Source organism: Gobius niger (genome assembly GCF_951799975.1).
Source record: "Gobius niger genome assembly, chromosome: 11".
NCBI classification, from domain to species: domain Eukaryota; kingdom Metazoa; phylum Chordata; class Actinopteri; order Gobiiformes; family Gobiidae; genus Gobius; species Gobius niger.
The window spans coordinates 11443157-11462103 of record NC_136862.1 but is presented as its reverse complement, the minus strand read 5'-3'; the positions used below and the strand labels follow the sequence as shown (position 1 = coordinate 11462103).

Below are 18947 nucleotides of genomic sequence, written 5' to 3'. Positions count from 1 at the left end.
TCACCTTTTTTTTTTAAACTTTTTAAAAACTTTTTTGTGGATTTTCCTTCACTTTTTGGTCGTGTTCTTGTCGCTTGTTTATTGTGTTATTGTTTCATTTTCCTGCACGTTTTTGTTGCATTTTCATCCACATTTTGTCACTATTTTGATGCTTTTTTTTCAAGAAGCTTTTAGATTTGTTGTTGTGAAGCCAAACTGGACAAAATAACTTGGTTCAGGTGGGGGTTTTGGGGGTTTTGGGGTTAAAGGTTTTGTTATATCAAGTGGGTATGACGCCTCCATTGCTCATATTTGAGTATAGCTCCATGGTAGACAAACCCCCTGCCGTGCTCTGAGAGGCAGATGAGAGCACTGGACTTGTGCACACTGCCTCCTCATCGTCGCCACTGCTGCTGCTGCTGCTGCTGCTCGCTCTGTGTATTGATCTGCACAGACAGCGCTCCCTCGGCTTTGACTGAGAATGTGTCTGATGTGAACGGCCTTTCAAGTGGGCCGAAACAAGCCCCAAAACGCCCAACGTAAAGCTTTTTTTTTAATGAAGAACTGATGTAGCTTGGACGTTAATGAGAAAACCCTAGAAGTATACAAGTGTGAACAATAGGTTTTTGTCTTGGAACGTGTCGAGAAAGACGGGGGGGGGCTTCCACTTTTCGTTTGCCACCGACACGACTGGAGTGTGGAAACGGAAACAAAAGGGCATGAAAATTGTGACTAATCCGGGAAAACAACTGGACTAGGCTTAACAATAACTATGCTGAGATAAGCATGAGCACAACAAGGCAAATTAATTTTCAGAAGACACTAAGAGATTCAAAGTGCTTCACAGAACAAGAAGGATGTGTGAAAACTACTCAAAAATACAGCTGTCAAGCCAAAACCAAGACCCAACCACAGCTTTTTCATTTATACAAGAGATCATTTCATTTACATGCTTTAGTAATGAGTTAAAGTTCTGGTTTAGTCCTGGATTTATTCCCAGTTTATGCGTAGTTTAATCCAATTTAGACCTGCTTTAGCCATTATTTTATCTTTATTATAGGCCTGGTGGTACTTGGATAGTCAAATATTGTATGAGAAACTTGGTGTGAAAAGTTTGAGAGCCACTGTTGTGAACTATTATTAAAAATGTCCAGTAAAGATGCACATTTGGACCATAATGAAAAAAGTAAGAGGAAAAGATATACTTTTCACCTAATGATCTAAATACGACTTGCAGCCGCTGGCTTTGAAACTATTAGTGACAAACAAGCATCCATGCAAATGCAATTCTTTAAGGAAATTACCATCCCCATTCATTAATTTGCATGTTTAATTAGCTTCAAGCCGATTGGATCAAAGTCCTCTCCATTTCTCATCTGACACATCACAGTAAAGAACTGCAAATGTTTTTACCTTAATCCGCAGCGATCCACTCTTCTGCCTTTCCTTGTTGAATCATGTCATCGCCGGATCAACAGCATGCAGCTTTCTAGGTTTCTGAGCTGTGAACGGCGTATCCTTGAATGAATGAAAAGACGTGGAGATGGGGATGTTGTTGCCGATGCACTGCGATGCTGGCGGAGAGTGAGGGCTGTGAGAGAAGACAGAGATTATTCACCACGCAGCCCTCCTCTCTCTCTCTCTCTCTCTCCTCTCCTCCGCTGGTCCCTCCTCTGTGCTCTCTCTCCTCTGTCGCCTTTGTAAACTTCAGCTGTTATTGGAAAGCGGGGACAAGCTTGATGATAAATGGGATTAGCGTCTTGTGGGTTGTGGTTGGCTGGCTACACAAAAGATAGGTTAAATGACTGAAATCATTCGTAATATATCATAGTTTGAGTAATTCTGACCCGGCAAGTGAAATATCTACCTTTGGAATAAGTATTGTTGCACTTAATTTGGGGGAAAGTGAAAAATAGGGCAAATATACTACTCAGAAACGTCAGAATCACTTTGGGAACCCCTGCCATAGGGGGCAGCAGAGGGAGGGAAGGGGAGAGTCGTGCTTTCCGCTGTCTTTCAGTCTGTTGGACCTGGCCTCAGATCCAGGCTCCGTAGTCTTCTCCCTGATGGCTGGGAGACACTGTCCAGATCATCGTTGTTGAACTTCATCTCCATAAGCAAAACAATACAACTATTAACTTATAAATTAAAAGGGTAAGTATTTGGTTGTAAAAACATTTTGTCACTATCTGATGTAGTTAGAAAATGCAATATAGATGTGAAACAGCCGGGACAAAATGCCCCCAGTCGCTCTTTGCTCCCCTTAGCTTAGCAACTGTTTCAATGGGGGGAAAAAGGAAAAGAAAAACTAGACTGTGCGGCACGTGTGGCTGTGTGGCTTTTAAGGAAAGCATTTCCTTGACCTCAGGAGGAGTTTTTTAGAAGCCGTTGCTGCGGTGCCGAGAGCAGCCTCGAGGGAAGATTCAAATATCACTAAAAGATGCGCGAGTGACTCTAAACACAACTCCAGGTATAAAAAGTAGAGTAGATGTTACATAATATTTGCACTTTAATGGCCCTATGAAAATGGGTTTCCATATTTTTGTCTAACTCTGTAATTAATGTCCAGAAATATTTCAAACAATATGCTGTATAGATTCTACAGCCCCGGTGGCACAAGGTCATATATATCTATATTTTTAGTTAAAAGCATGGTCAAATCATATGATTCCACCTTTAAAAAGCAGTTTTACAGCAGTAATACATATTTAATAATCTATACCAGGATCCCAATATTATTTTATATGAATTATTTGATTGTGATTTACACACATTATACACAGAGTAGGATGCCCAGTTGTGCACAGTCGTAGTAAAGTGTAACTCAATGTGTTCGAACAGGTGTCTTGCCCAAGGATACAATGACAATACAAACTGGACAAAAACGTCACAAAGTTCTCATTTTAAAGTGCTTGAACTTTTGGATTAAGAGTTTGTCTGACAATCGTCACAGGTTTCATGAAGCATGTGTGGTAAACAACATGCTGCAGCCCTGGTTTTACTGTGACGCCTCTGTGGTCCGACGCCTTGAGGCGTCAAACCTTGAGAGATGGGCCCTGGAGAACCATTAGGTGCCTCTTTCTCTCTTTTTGAAAGCTGTGACATTTAGGGGGAGAAAAAGCTACACTTGGGAGAGTGATCCACCATTCTTCATTGTAACCTTTACTGAATAAAGGATTGCCGCTATGCATCATGTGCGCTCAGTAATTGGGACAAAATAAGAGGAAAGATGAAAAATGCCCTGAAAATGGAGTGTAAAAATATGCATGGCAGCTGGTAATAACACGCCGTGTGTCAAGTTCTGCATGAGACTTTTAGCTCATTGAGACTTATGGTGTTCATCCATCTCCCTTTCTCTGTGAATTTAATAATAATAATTTAATAACATGCCACACATCACATACCAGTCATTACTACAGAAGCCTAATTTAGAAAACGAAATATGTGAGGTGGATGGGTGCAAGGTTTTGAGCATAAACCTGTACAATAGTCCAGGACGCTCTGAGCCTTAGACTGCTAAAGTGTGGAAACTATCCCTTCGGTTTAGAAACAGTCCAACTGGACTTTTGGTTTCGGATAAATTAAGATATTTTTCTCCCCTCTTGGCATTGTTAAGTGAAACATTGGCTTTTGTCCAGTTGCATTGTTTTTTAACCTAGAGGGTAGAATCAATCACCTGGATGACTGAGAATTGGCACCGTTTTCAGGTAAGCGATGGTTTGTCTGCATTTATTTGCTTTAGTTGCTTAAAGCCTCGTCAGCTACAAGTTCAAAATGTGTTTCCCACTAACCTCAAGTAATTGGCCCTGATCGTCGTGTTTGTCTGGTTGATTTTATGTGACTAAGTGAACACTGCTCTCATCTCGGAGTTGTTAGCAAAATCTAATTCTATCCATTACTCTTATATTGTTCAAAATATGATATTGTCCACACAAAAACAATGCAGTTTTGGCCATTTTCTACACGAAAATATTAAAAACCTTTAATCATTTTCCCTCTTGAATTCATTTCTTGGAAAGGTTTTACATTGACATCTCTATATTTTATTTTTTCCTATTCACCTGCAGTGCCTCAAAAGTGTGACAATATTTATGCAATCTCTTTCCAAACCAAACTTAACTTTAACCTGCAAATCTCTCCCAAATCTCTCAGAAGGATTCTGCGTGATTATTCTTCACACTGATGTTTTTCTCGCTTTAGTCTTGCTGCCGCACAGTTTGGCTGCCAGAGGAACAAGTAGGTCAGAGTGCCTGGGGACCCACACGCTGCCTGACAGACTTCCACATCTCCCCAAGTTTCTCTCAGAGGGGAAGAGCACGAAGGCAGGCAACATTTAGGGCAAAAAAAAGTCGGCTCACTTCATCTCCATCCTGAAGCAGCACAAAACTCAGCAGCACGCTAACCACAAACTCTAAAAATAGGCAAATACAGTGTGTGCTCAGTGGTGGAGTTTTATTAACTTCTGCTACATTCTATTATTATGATATTGGAAAGGTGCACTTTAAGGTTTAGCTTATGGGGCATCGCAAAGCAGGTTTAGTTTGATCAAAAACTAAACCTTGTTATTGGTTCCATCCATTATTATTTCATTATAAACCTGCCAACAACTGTGTAGCTTCAGCCTATATTTCAGATGAAGCCTCTTGAAGTGAGAAGTGAAATATCCTCAACCAAAAAATAACCTGTTCAAAAGGCTGCCTCGTTTTTATCTCAATTTCATGTTAGAAAATCAAGACACATTTTTATTCAAATTATTCAAAATTATGATGGCACTGATTTTCACCCTTTCAAATACGTGCATGTGAATACATTTTGTACCAAATTAATGAGAACAGGAGTTCATGATAACTCTATCTGCAGAAACTTTTACTTCAGAAATGTTCCTGTAATTTCAAGTAAAGAATAGAGACACTCACTTTCCATGAAAAACTCCCTTCATAAAATATCGTCATCCTGATGGAGTAGGTCATCTTATAACTTAGGGTATAAGATTTGATTCAAATCCTTACTCGAACCACATACAGATTGTTGTGTATGACAGTTGTATGCTGCAGTTTACCTTCCTGCCTGCGTGTGACTGAAGCGTGTGAGTGAGTGGCCCATGTCGACAGCCTTACATGACAGTTTGCACATCAGATATGACCAGGGATGGATGTTGAAATCACAGCTCTGTTCCAGGTGTGCAGCAGCTGGAACCTCAATCCTCCTTGTTTGTAACTAAGACAGTAAGAAACGAATTTGCGTTCAGGTGTTGATCCTGAGCCGCTGCGACTGAACGCTTGGCCATTGTGGACCAACCTGACCAGCCCATTCTTAGACGTAGGGTTAACCGGAGTACTGCCTTCAGTCTCCTCTGAAAGGGTGCACTCTGTTTCAGAGCGTGGTGTCCCACACTGGTCAGCTCCTCGTCCTTCCTCTTTCTTCTGCGCAGCTCCCTCCACTCCACAACAGTCTTTCTCATCACCTGTAGCAGACGAATATAGTCCGTCTTATTCTCCAGCGAACGAAAGTTAGCCAGAACAATAGTAAGGAAGGAAGGCTTGTGTGGCTTAGCTGCGAGTCTTGCCCGTATACCTCCTCGTTTGGCCTTTTTTTGTTTCCAGTCGTGTTGTTGAGAGCTGGTTGCACCAATCTCTATGACCTCCTTCACCCTTCTCTCAAAACAACACGTCTCTTTATCCAATGGGTTCGTGTCCTTGTCCTCCTTGTCCTCGCCTCGTTCATACAGATACACTGCAGAGTCCAGGACGGAAGACGTTTTGTGACCGAGTTTGTAGAGACGTTTCCCAAATGTATATCCAGTTGCAACCCTCTGTGGTGCGCACACAAAAAGTATTTATCTTGTTTTAACCTGTATTTACTACACTTTGTTACTATTCCCCCAGTATTGTAAGAATTGATTTAGTACATAATTAAAGATTTCATCCAGTGATAATTGGCTGTCTGTGCAATGTTTGTTTAGCCTGTTCTATTTTCGTTATTGCTTTGTATAAATCCCTATTGGAAATCATCACATAGTTGCACTGCTACCAGACTGCACTGCTCAGACTGTAGCTGTGGAGCTGGAAGGGGCTCAGAGACAGAGGCAGAGGGAAAAAGGAAGTTTCAGGGGAGAAAATAAATGGCCGAGCCAGCTTCAGCAGCCCGCTATTTTGTCTCTGGGCGTCTCAGCGGGCAGCATACAATGCCAGTTAATTCATCCTTCACAAAGAGGCTTGGAGCAAGGCTTTCCCAAACCACCAAACAAATCACGGGCACGGCACATTGGTATTCTGAGGATCAGGCTGCCGGCTTTGTGCTGGAAAACCAACAGTGGAATCACAAACACGGCTGAGGTGCAGGCTCTTCACTCTGTCACTGAGACTTCCGGCGTATTGTCCACACATACTTTTTACCCATTACATCAGGGTGCACTGTTTAGATGGGAAACTACTCAAATGTAAAGTTAGCAGTAAGGAAAGTCTGGAATCCGTGAATAATATGTGATGGATGGAAGCAGTGGCAGCCTACACTGTCCGACCCCAAAAAAGTCACCACAAAGTCAAGGTCACGCATTGTTTCAATATAAGCTTTTGCAATGTCAAAAGATCCAGTGTTGCATTAAGCTGAGCTTTCACCAAGATCTTGTATTGATGATGGGAGAGTGTGCCATTCCATGTGTGAAAATAATGTCTCCCTGAACCACTCTTTCACAATGTGAGCCCTTGTGAATCCTGGCATTGTCATCTTGGAATATGCCCGTTCCATCAGGGAAGAAGGAAGGTCATTCAGGATGTTCAGGGAGTCAGCTGATCTCATTCCTTGGGCTCTTAGTGTTGCTGAACCGAGACCTGACCAACTGCAGCGACCCCAGATCATCAGAGTGAGTTAAATAGAAGTGTGTAGAGCCACATTTTGTAATAACAAAGCACTATATAATACCACTTTCACTTCTTGGTGGAATAAAACCAATTTGAAATCACTTTCTAATTTTGCAGTAACTAGTTATACAATGCGATAAAATGTGCAGTAACACAGTGTTACATGATCACTGTTAAAGCATTTGTAAATAGTTTATTGGACAATGTAAAAAAACATTCATCTTTACAAAAGAAGAGATGATTTGTTCCAGATTTAGCTATCTATTTTCCATCTGCAGTCCCTGAATGGGTGAGTACACAAAAACATTACAATTATAATTTAGAAATCTGCAATAAAATCACTATATAAAATACATGATATGCTTTTTCTAAAAGTGTAGAAAACGAAACACTCCCTACAAATCAAAATACATTCATCAATGCTGACACGGTTGATGATCTAATACTTTTTCAAATTTAAGTAAAACTATTAAGATCCACAGACAATTTCAGACTGTCTCGAAGCTCATTCCACTGTGTAATGGAGCGAAATGAAAGGGCACATTGTGCAAAGGCCGAGAATCTTTTTGGGATAACACAGTTTTTATTTGCAGTGGACCGAGTGCCTCTCGTGTTTTGCTTAGAACAAAGTCTGACAAAGATCTTCAGTGGCGGTGGAGCTGTATTATTACTGATTTTGAATATATTTCTTAGATCATTGTATAGAATTAGATTGTCAAAACTGAGCAGCTTGTACTTACTCAGGATATTGCAATGATGATAACGAAGTGTTTTTGTTAAAAAATGTCTTTAAAGCCTGATTATGCACAGATCGTAGTGGTTTGAGTGTGGTCTCTTTTGCCTGCGACCAGCTGGATAAACAGTAAGTCAAACAAATACTTGTTTTATAATTTCTAAAACATCTACAAAGCTTCTCATCATTTGTAAGCAGATTACTTATTGTTCAGTCGATGAATAAGTTTAGACTCTATTATAATTATGTCCAAACCGTTTTCCTAAATGTCTTTCCCTGACCTTAACCACAGTCACTACTCTCTGTTTAGATGTTTATTAATGTTAACAATGGTTAGTAAACTGTGTAAATGTCTTATAAAGGATGAATGAAGTATTTAACAATGCTGTGGGGATGCTGGCCACAGAGTAGTCGAAATGGGCAGGCAGACTTAACAAGTAATTGTTCTTACCAGACATTTATTCTGGTGAAGGTCCTGTTAGTGCCATCTCAGTCTCCTGACCTCAATATCATTGACCCACTGTGGGGAGATCTCAAACATGCCGTTCATGCAAGACAGCCCCGGAACTGACAGGAACTGGAGCCTTTTTGCCAAGAAAAATGGGCCACTTTACCATTAGAAAAAATAAAGAACCTCATCCACAAAAGACTCTAAGCTCCAGTCATTGATGTTAAAGGGAGCAATACACATATTAAGAACTGGGGTATGTAAACTTTAGATCGGGGTCATTTTGGTACTTTCTTTTTTCTTCATGATTTAAAAAGAGCAAACTCAGTTGTTTGACCATAAATGGCTTCACACAACCACAAAAAAAAAGGAAATGTTGTATTATCTTTAAGATTCTTTGAAAAATATATAAAAAAAAAAAAATGATTTTGCCAGGGTATGTAAAGTTTTGAGCAAAACTGTTTATCCTTTGGCCAACTGAATTTACTTAATATTTCACTTTTTAAATCTACTTTTACTAAATTTACAGTCCTTTGTTGATATTTACTGCAGCTGAGGTAAAACCCAGAGCTTTTCAGCGGAAGCTCAAGGTTATTTTCAATTGCAGTATGAAATATTAATACTCCAAATGGCCTCTCTTCATTATTCACTATTAAACGCCGCTTGTCCACGTTGATTCGCCGGACTTCTCGCTCCTGTGTGGCTACTGTGAGTGGAGCTATGAATCTTTAATCAAAAGCTCGTCAATAAATAATCTGTCACGTTGTTTATGCATATCATAAGCCCTGTGTGATTTCCTGTGTTTGCCGTGTGTCCACACAGCAGAAGTGAGAGACACAAAGGAAGACAAAGATAAAGTAAAGAGGAAATAACTACATTATTTACAAACAGAATTAAGCCTATTTGAATGTAAATAGAAAGTATCATGCTAAAGAAAGTGTGTTTGCAAGTCATGAATATTGTACATATTCAACTGCGTGAGGCTCTGCAAAGACTGAAAATGCAGAATAAACTTGTTTGTGGTCTATCAGCATAAACAGGCTACATACAGTAGAAACAGCTACAGCTTTAGTTACTGACTTGATGACCTTTATTTTACTATCACTCATTTGCACATCGCCTTCTTCTTTGTTGATTGCACATTTTGCCTGATTGTTCTGAAGAGCTGCTGTACAAGTGAATTACTCCATTGTGAGATCAGTAAAGTCTTTTCCTGTTTCATGTGTGTACTTTAGTTTGTTCAGAAACTCGGTTCACAGCAGAGATGTTATGACTCATGTGATCACAGGTTTCACTTCTTTTTGAACGACATCTTGGAGGAGTAAGAAGTGTCTCAGTTCTTGTTCACAAGTGAAGAAGGCTGAAGTGTAACACTGACAGACGTAATAATAGGATCGGTTGGGTCACGCACGGCTTGTTGGCAATTGTCATTGAACATCTATTTGTCATTTCACTTTGAAAAATACACAGAAAACTCAGGTTCTGGTTCTCTGCAGCGTTACAGAGATACTGTATATGGTACAAGAAGAGCGATCAAAATGGCTGTCCTCTGAAACATGTTTCTGACATGTTTTTGCAATCACTGAATGAGGGAATCAAGTAGGAAACTGGCCTAGTTCACAAGCAATAAAAATGGTTTATTATAAGATGCACTTTTTTCCTGCCAGTGTCTTTTTTAAATTTTGTCAATAAGATCTCAAAACGTATTTCATTCCCATTCTATAAAAAACGAAGCACAGGGCCTTTAAAGGCATACTCCGCAACATTTAGGATAATCGGTTAGAAGGACAGGTTCAATCCCTCCGCCGGCCTGGGGCTTCCTGTTTGGAGTTTGCATCAGGTATATACATTTATTTAATAAACCATGGGGCCCTATGTCAAAAACCCTGAAATATCCCTTTAACTTTATGCTATTGCCAGCAAAACAAAACACACTCCTAATGACAGAAAATGCTATTTTTGCAGTGGGTGAAGTTTATATTTATTGGATGAAATGTCACGAAGTGTGGCCTTAAACGAGGCAGCCAGCCCAACTATCATCACTGTTCAGCACATTTTTCCCTCAAATGTAATAGAACAAGCGCCTTAGTAACTGTTTATGTCCACATCCTCCCACAGAGCAAGCACAACAAGCCGGCGCTAATAAGACGTGTCCTGCGCTCATCATTCAGTGCAGGGGAGACAACAGGGAAATAATGGCAGTAATTAAGTGAGTGCTCCTCTGCAGCAGGACCCCCGTGCCCACACACTCGCTCTCTGTCCCTCCTCCACACAAATGACACTGCTGTTGTTGTGAGGTGTGACATGTGCTCACAACAGGGGCATGTTCACAACGATTGCCTTACAGTTTGGTCATTGCAGAACTAGTCTAATCTAGTTTTATTTGTGGGTGTAAAATTATTTGAAAAGATACTTTAGAGAGATCTTGCTTGATGATTGATATTTAAATAAACTCAGCCTGACACCAGACTAAGTAAGTACACTGCCTGAAAAAGAAAAGGTCACTCACTCTAATATTTGGTTGGACCACCTTTAGCTTTGACTATATTGTGCATTCGCTGTGGCATTGTTTCAATAAGCTTCTGCGATGTCAATAGATCCAGTGTTGCAATGATTTTTCACCAAGATCTTGTATTGATGATGGGAGAGTGTGGCCACTGCTCAGAGCCTTCTCCAGCACATCCCCAAGATTCTCAATGGGGTTAAGATCTGGACTCTGTGGCGGCCAATCCATGTGTGAAAATGATGTCTCGTGAACCAGACGAACCCTTAACATGTTGGAATATGCCTGTGTCACTAGAGAAGAAGAAACCCATTGGTGGAATAACCTGGTCATTCAGGATATTGGTGTCGTCAGTGAGTCTTTGGGCTCATCATGTTGCTGAATCTAGACCTGATCAACAGCAGCAACTCCAGATCAGAGCAGTTAGTTAAATCCAGGTGATGACTTTTAATTTATTTGCTAAGTTCTTGCAGGAAGCGGTATGTTGTGAATAAGCAACACACGGCGTTCAGGGGTTAAACAAAAGTATTATCATGCCTTTCGTCATACTTCATTGCTTCTCGAGTTTACAGTACGCAGAGAAATTTCACTGTTTATCAAAGATATTGACAAAATATCCATAATACACTAGCACACAATGCAAAATTCCCACACTTGCATACACTGAACTGAAGCAGAATCCAAGGGAAAACATTTATCTTCAAAAATCTTTTACTAATGTAGACGTTTTAGATCACAGACTCCCTAAGTCAAGCTATAGTTTCCTCGTGTGGGCTCCGCAAACATCTGTCCACATTATTACATTACAGAAAAGTCGCACAAAGCCAGTTCTCCTCCCGGGTTCAATATGTCCTCTGTATCATTAGCCCCAGTTGAATTGGTGCTTTTAGTGGGAAACAGTGTTCATTTTGGACGCAAATTGAGATAAATATTGCTTTGTAGTGGATATAATTCCCCACACTGCAGCTTGAAGCCATGGGGGCTCTCTCAGATGCTCTGCTTGATATCGAAGATTGAAGAGCAGGTGATTTGTGAGAGAGCAGTCCCTGCAGTTTCGCAAATGGCTTATCATCAAATGGTGAAAGGAGGTCCAGAACTCACGCTGACAACTCCATCCAACAGGCCTCAGTGAGGATACAAAAGAAATGCGTTGTACTATCTTGGATTACTGGATATAACTAACTGTAGTTGCTGCGGTTGGTCAGGTCTAGGTTCAAGGTTCAAGAATGAGATCCGCTGACTGAGTTCTTCTGCCCTGATGGCATGAACTTATTCCAAGATGAGAATGCTAGGCCATCACGGAGTCCAGATCTTAACCTCATTGAGAATCTTTGGGATGTGCTGGAGAAGGCATTGCGCTGTGGCCACACTCTCCCATCATAATTTTTTGTGGTGACTTTTTTTTGGGTCTGGCAGTGTACTCTAAATTGCCTTTAAAGATACCCAATGTACTTTTCACCGTTTTACTCACTTATTCCCCATGCTGCGTTTGGCTGGCTGTAGCCCTGGGGTAGACCGAGAGAAATGTGGCTGCCAATCAGTGCCATCAGCCGACTCATTCACATACCACTGTCCATAATTGTTGTGCCGTGCAAATTGTTTCCACAAAAAGTTTCAAAGAATCAAAGTTGTTTCAAAAAAGTTGTCTAACTATAAAACAAACACATATTAGTAAGACAACAGAGATCCACTTCAGCACTATTTTTCCACGACATAATAAAGAATAGTCATTGGCACTGTAGCTTTTGCGTTTGCAGAGTTGTGCTTGTTCAGTTATAAAGTAATTGGCTGTCTCCATGATGTTTATGGATCTTTCTGCAATTCATCCTCTGTTTTAATTAGACGTTACTTTGTGAGATTAGATGCAGCACTGAACATCCCTACGGCCATTTTTAACTCACAACATGTGTCTCTCCGTGACGCATCTGGAAAGGACATTAAGAGTAAAGTATTCTACTCTCCTCTTCTCATAGCACATCTCTGCTATCAAGAACATGTTTTGAGTCTATAAATAACACGTAGACAAATAATGGATTTTCTCATCAATTTAACCAGTTCACTAGAAGCTGTGCCAACCTTTAATCCTTTTGCATATTTTAATGAAGGGCTGGAAATTAATGGTGATAGAAACCGTGGTTTAGGCCCAAGAGTGTTGGCTTCTCCTTTGGCACTTTGAATAGTATTAGTGGACCAATACACCCAAATAATAGTTATTTATTTAAGAATATTTATTTTTTCACTTAAATTACATTTGGATCAATCTTTCAATAGAAGACACAGCATGCCAAACACCTAATGAGGGTAGAAGAATATTTCAGGAGGGCAATAGAAAGTCCGAGGCACTTTGATTGTTTAGTACAGGGACTCTATCTTTGTTGTTCTGAAATGCCTTCCTCATGACTTCTATGCCAGAAGACATGATTAATTAATCTATGATCTAGCCTATATGTCTATTTCTATTTACTAATTATGCCTGGCACAGTTTTATGCTGTGATATAATATAGGCTATATATTCACAGCCGAATTAAAAGGAATAGAACAACGCACTCAAAGAGGCAACAAGGACAATGAAAGTAGAAAGTGACTTATCTTCAGGTCAAGACATCTTTTCAACACCTTTGCAGCAACTACATTTTGCAAGGTAGAGCTTCAGCGCCCCCTTGTGGAAAGATTGTGTTCATATAATAATTGTTGATGCTCTACAAGGTACTTCAGTCAAACCCCAGAGAAAATTATAATAAACTTGTTACTTTGTCTCATTTTTGGTTTCACTTTTTGTAAATGACACTGTTGGCTATATTTGGTCAACGACTTGTGACCCAAGATTCTAATTTAGGGCCGGATCAGTGACCTTGTTTATTGGGGGTCTCTGCTCTCGTATTCCTAAGGTTTTAAGGCATGTCCTTCCTTCAGAGGCTTTAAGGTTTTGGTGTATCCAGTTGGTTATTGATGTCATGTGTTTTGCCATTGTTCTCCCCTTATTTCCTTTCTTGTCTTTGTGCGTTATTTCATTTGGCCACATGCGCAACCGGAATTAAGCTGGCTCAATTCCGGTATGGTAAACTAAATGGTGGTCCTATTTACACCGTAACTACATTGGAGCAGCAGCTGATTAACAGGAAACATTCTGTTATCGGCTCATGACCAGGCCTGTTGTTGATGTCCAATGTGTCCAATACAATCGACGGTTTTCTTTCCGTGCCAGTCTCGCGCGGCCGTAAAGCTGGTGAGCAGAGCTCAGCACGCGGGGGCGCGCACGGGAGGCGCATTTTAATGGTCGCTCTCCGCTGTTCGCGTGGATGGCCGGGACACAGCCAGCGGAACTCAAATGCAAGGTAACCAGGAACGTTTCCCTCTGACGCAGGAACGTCAGTAGCCTCGGTGACGCCAGAGATAGCGCCTTCAAACAACAGTACTGTGTCGTATACGCAGTGTAATCCCGTGCACGACCGCCAGGCTAGCTCTGATGGTCACCTTTAGCTTTGTCCGTCATTCATTCATTGGATCGTTGAGGAGAGAGACCATCTGGAGGTCTGCCTTCTTAAATATTTGGTGTGTGATTGTCCAGTTCTATTGCGCAACCTCCGTCTGGGAGCTAAAGGCGTGTTCATCCAGAAGACCCCCATGCTTTAGGTTGTGCACAGGGACACATGATATTTCCAATGCTGCTGACTTCTCCAGAATGCACAGCGGGTCAAAAGAAAGTGTTCAGGCGGCGGGCATACAGCACAGATAAGTTCCTGAGATGAAAGGAAGGATGTGCTCTGGAATAAGTCTGCTTTTGTTGTTCATGTGTATGTTTACTCTCTTCAGTAGTTTAGATATGTATATTGTTAATATATAACTTATATTGCCTACCCAAAAACTGCTTTGTTGACCTTTTGTTTTTTTCTATTTCTAGGCTGAGTTCCCTCCTGTGTCCACTCTGTGTCCAGGCGTCAACAGCGACCACACTGCTGTTCTCTGCTGCATTATTAGGACAACTGGACCCACGATAAAGAGCACCTCCTGTTTGGTTTTCTAAGAGTTACTTTTGTAATCATGGGGTCCAACGGCAATGGCTATGGCTATTACCGTGTGGTCATTTTCTTCAGCATGTTTACAGGCTACTCGCTCTACTTCTTCAACAGGAAGACTTTCTCATTTGTCATGCCATCTGTGATGGAAGAGATCAAGCTTGACAAGGATGACTTGGGTAAGAATAGAGTAGACAATGTGTGTCATTTTGAATTTAATCTTGTCCCAAATCTGCTCACATTAGTCAATGAAACCCATTGTTCAGGAGCTCAATAATCTTGTTTTCCTTGCATGATGCAAAAATACTAGCCCTTTAACAACGTAAGCCCATTAGCTGACTAATAAGTATTACTTAGTAGAGATATTAATTGAGACATTCTCTGACATTTAGGCCAAGACTGAAGTACAGCTTGTAGTTGGGTATCTGCTGTAACTGTCATGTTTATGTTTAGGTATGATTGCCAGCAGTCAAACCATGGCCTATGCCATCAGTAAGTTCATCAGCGGGGTCCTGTCAGACCAGATCAGCGCCCGATGGCTCTTCTCCATTGGACTGTTCCTTGTTGGAGGCATCAACGTGGCCTTTTCCTGGTCCTCCACTGTGTCCATGTTTGCCCTCCTGTGGTTCATCAATGGTCTGGGCCAAGGGTGTGGTTGGCCCCCGTGTGGAAAAGTGCTGCGCAAGGTAACAAAAGTCTGAGTGCAATAATCTCTGTGTCAGGCATTTAAGTAACACAATACTCTTAAAAACATTAGCACTACCGCAAGTAACAACGTGGCACTAAAATGGGATGGCAGTGGCACAGAGGGTAGAGCGTTCGAATCCTTGAGCAAGACACTTTATTCACCTTGCCTCCAGTGTCCATGTACACTGGTGTATGACTGAGAAAAGTGCTGTATAGGGACTTTTCCATTTAAAACACACAAACATGAACAAACATATGACATTGTCTTTGCATCAGTTACCAATACCAAAGACTGCCGTTTTGTGGCTTGCAGAATAGTTTAAAGGTGAGGAATAATAAAGCTTTGGCAGGTGCGGAGTACTGAAGGGCATCACGTTACACACAAATGTATTTATAGTTGTTCCTTGAGAGAACTATAGAGGTGTTCCTTTCTGAAACAATAATACAACAATGTAATAACAGTTATTACTCATGTTACCCATACAACAGAAATGTTTCTGCAGTTTTCATATATACTTTTGTTTTGACTCCGGTAATAAACAGTTGTTGGGAGGCCAGAGGTTGCTCTCTCAAGTGAGTGTCCTTTGAGGAATGTCTGGCTGACATTCACTCCATTATATCATTTGGGAATTCGACAGCTGTACTAACTTAGTTGTGCTACTGCCAAGTGAAAAAGATGTTGTGTTAATTGTTGATGTTGCTTTTTGAATTGTAAAATGTTGTGTCTTCGTGTTCTGTTTAGTGGTACGAGCCGTCTCAGTTCGGGACGTGGTGGTCAGTGCTTTCCTGCAGCATGAATCTGGCCGGCAGCTTGGGGCCTCTGCTGGTCACTGTGCTGCTGCAGTACTACGACTGGAGGACCATCCTGTCCATGTCGGGCGTGTTCTGTGCAGCCTTCTCTTTTCTGTGTGTGGCATTTTTGAAGAACGAGCCCAAGGATGTGGGTCTGAGCAGCATTGATGCCGCAGTTAAGAAGAAGGGAGGTAAGGACAAGAGGAGTTTAAGTATAGAGAAACAGGACACTCCAGTATACACGACAGTTCTCTGTAACAGCAGCAACAAGCCAAGAGTTAATTGCACAGTTAATTTAGGAAAGTGTCGGTGGTGTAGTGCATGATCGCATTGTGCCGTGATTCTCAACTAGTGAGTCAGAACCATTTTCAGTGGGTCATGGCACTAAAAAATTAGGGATATTAGTGGTTGATTCAGTAAAACTACGGGGAAAATCTGGACTGTGATGTCACATTATGGCAGGGGTCACCAACGTGGTGCCCGCGGCCACCCAGGGGCCCTTTGGGGCATGTCCAGTAGCCCTTGGGACTTTTTCTAAAGTGTAAAACACTTCATTTTCTTGAATCTAATTCTTAAAATTAGTATGAGTATGAGTTTAGAATAAAGCTATTTTAATATAATATGGAGTCAATATCCTATAAGTGAACAGTGTACGTTTAAGTCTTTAGGATTTGTTTTTAACTGGTAGCCCTCGAACAACTTAATGCTCTTAAAGTAGCCCTCAGCTGAAATAAGGTTGGTGACCCCTGCATTATGGGCTCATAAAACAAGGCCAAACTACAGGATACGCTGAAGTTGGGTTGAGATTCCACTGACCTTGTGGATAAGTTTGTTACGCATGCTGGGCACTTTGCTGGCTTCTGCATCGGAAACTCACTCACTGTGACTTTCTCCTCCCAATGGATATGTAGTCGTATGAACACTTAAGTCTTTTCTTTTTTCTTTTTACATAACTTTCTAATTTGGATTACCAGTTAAAAGAAAATCTGTGAATGCAGCATAATGAAATGGAAATTGTAAAAATTTCCTCCTTGGATTCCTATAGACAATGAATACATGACTATTGTATTTGTTTTCTTTCAGAAAATTGTGAGAGCACTCTGAAGGAATTCCTCCTCTCTCCTTTCCTATGGGTGCTGTCTCTCGGATACTTGGTGGTGTTCGGGGTGAAAACCGCTGCTACGGAATGGGGCCAACTATACCTTATGCAGGAAAAGGGCCAAACCGCTCTAATGGGTATGTTCCCCTGTTTTACATTTCCTTATTATTTTAATAAACATTAACATTACCCTTGTGTGCATAGGCAGTACCTACATGAGTGCGCTGGAGGTGGGAGGCTTTGTTGGCAGCCTCGTATCCGGGTTAATTTCGGACAGGGCTGTTGCACGGGTAATGAAAGAGTCTTGTTTGTATTCAGGCACTGTTGCTTAGTATATAAATGATCTCTATTTGACCTATGCTAGCAAGGCTTGGGTACACATGGAAACCCTCGCCATGGCCTGCTTATTCTTATGATGGCGGGAATGTACGTGTCCATGTACCTCTTCAGAGTCACTATTACACCGGATATGCCACAGGTAATAGCAGCTTGTCCTCACTGCAGTGTAGCTCTGGCCGTCTTTATTGAAATGTTATGTTATATTTTTTTTGTTTTCCAGGAGCCTCCACTGTGGTTTCAGGTCATTCATCCTGTTTCACTGATAAGCGGCGCTTCAGAAAAAGAGGTTCAATATAGACTATAGTATGAAGTTATTTTACTGAACGCTCATCTCTAAACTCTCCTCTTCATCGTCAGATCTGGATACTCTTCCTTGGGGCATTGTTTGGATTCTGTTCCTATGGACCGATCGCTTTATTTGGCGTGATTGCGAGTGAAAGTGCTCCGTCAAACTTCTGTGGAACCTCTCATGCTGTTGTCGCTCTGATGGCCAATGGTAAGACGTGTGACCTTGGTTAAAGTGCAGTTTATTTCACATTTTAGTAATGAGCTCTCTTTTTTTAATCACAGTTGGGGCATTTATGGCTGGATTTCCTTTCAGCACAGTTGCTAAAGAGCACAGCTGGGACACGGCCTTTTGGGTAGCCGAGATAATAATGGGCATTGGTACTGTTGGGTTCTTCCTTGTACGCAACATTCGCACCAAAATGGGTCCAATTGCTGAGAAGATTGAGTAACTCTTCTAACACTCATTATTTGTTGTGACTAAATGTGCTGATTTACTGATAATGTGCTTGATAACAGAGCTGCTAGTTTTTGTTTATATGCACTTAAAACTAAATGTGCTTTAAATGTAATATAGAATGTTTGCCAATAAGTCTGTATTTTCCATACCTCACTTTGTACTTGAAACATGTAAAAAGTAAAAAAAACAACAAATATTTTCACATAAATGTGGTATATTTTTAGACTGCATGAACATGAGTTACACAGCACAACAGAATATGTAGGTGCTCAAATGACACAGTATTGAACAAATACTTTGCTATTTGCACTTTGTTTCACACTTTTACACCTAATTGTTACCAAGGTATAAAAGTTCCCATATTTATATATTTTTTAAAACCTGTCACAGTCACTTTAATATACCAACTTGAATCAGTGAAAAGTTTAATAAATGTCTGACTAAAACATGTTTCCTTTTTTTTAATAAACTAGAAAGAAAACTATGTTTGAGATTAGAGTCGATCTTAGACAAAGATTTCATTGGTCGTCATACATGAAACTGTCCATGGTGCTGAACTGAATTACAGTGAGATTTTGACTGAATTAAACAGGATCAACATTTGATACTTCACTAGAACTTTGATTTACACTAAAACCTTTCTATGTGACACTGTGGAATCGGGATTTCATAACCAAGTTAAAGTAATTATAGATCTAGAGAAACTATCAGGATAAGAAAACGACTGATATGCTTAATTTCAAAC

General features: G+C 40.8%; 1 protein-coding gene across 2 annotated transcripts; it reads left to right on the top strand.

Annotated features, from left to right (window-relative positions):
• The first annotated feature begins 13602 nt into the window (after nt 1-13602).
• Nucleotides 13603-18639, top strand: slc37a4b (solute carrier family 37 member 4b). Of its 2 annotated transcripts, none has more exons than XM_079566200.1 (10): nt 13603-13859; nt 14426-14719; nt 14994-15226; nt 15970-16210; nt 17103-17255; nt 17323-17408; nt 17483-17596; nt 17678-17743; nt 17815-17953; nt 18028-18639. In XM_079566200.1, the coding sequence occupies exons 2-10, from the start codon at nt 14566-14568 to the stop codon at nt 18192-18194; spliced, it is 1353 nt and encodes a 450-aa protein (XP_079422326.1). In that variant the 5' UTR covers nt 13603-13859; nt 14426-14565; the 3' UTR covers nt 18195-18639. The 2 variants fall into 2 exon arrangements, with proteins under 2 accessions (XP_079422326.1, XP_079422325.1); XM_079566199.1 differs by having other exon boundaries at nt 13603-14318.
• The last annotated feature ends 308 nt before the right edge of the window (nt 18640-18947 follow it).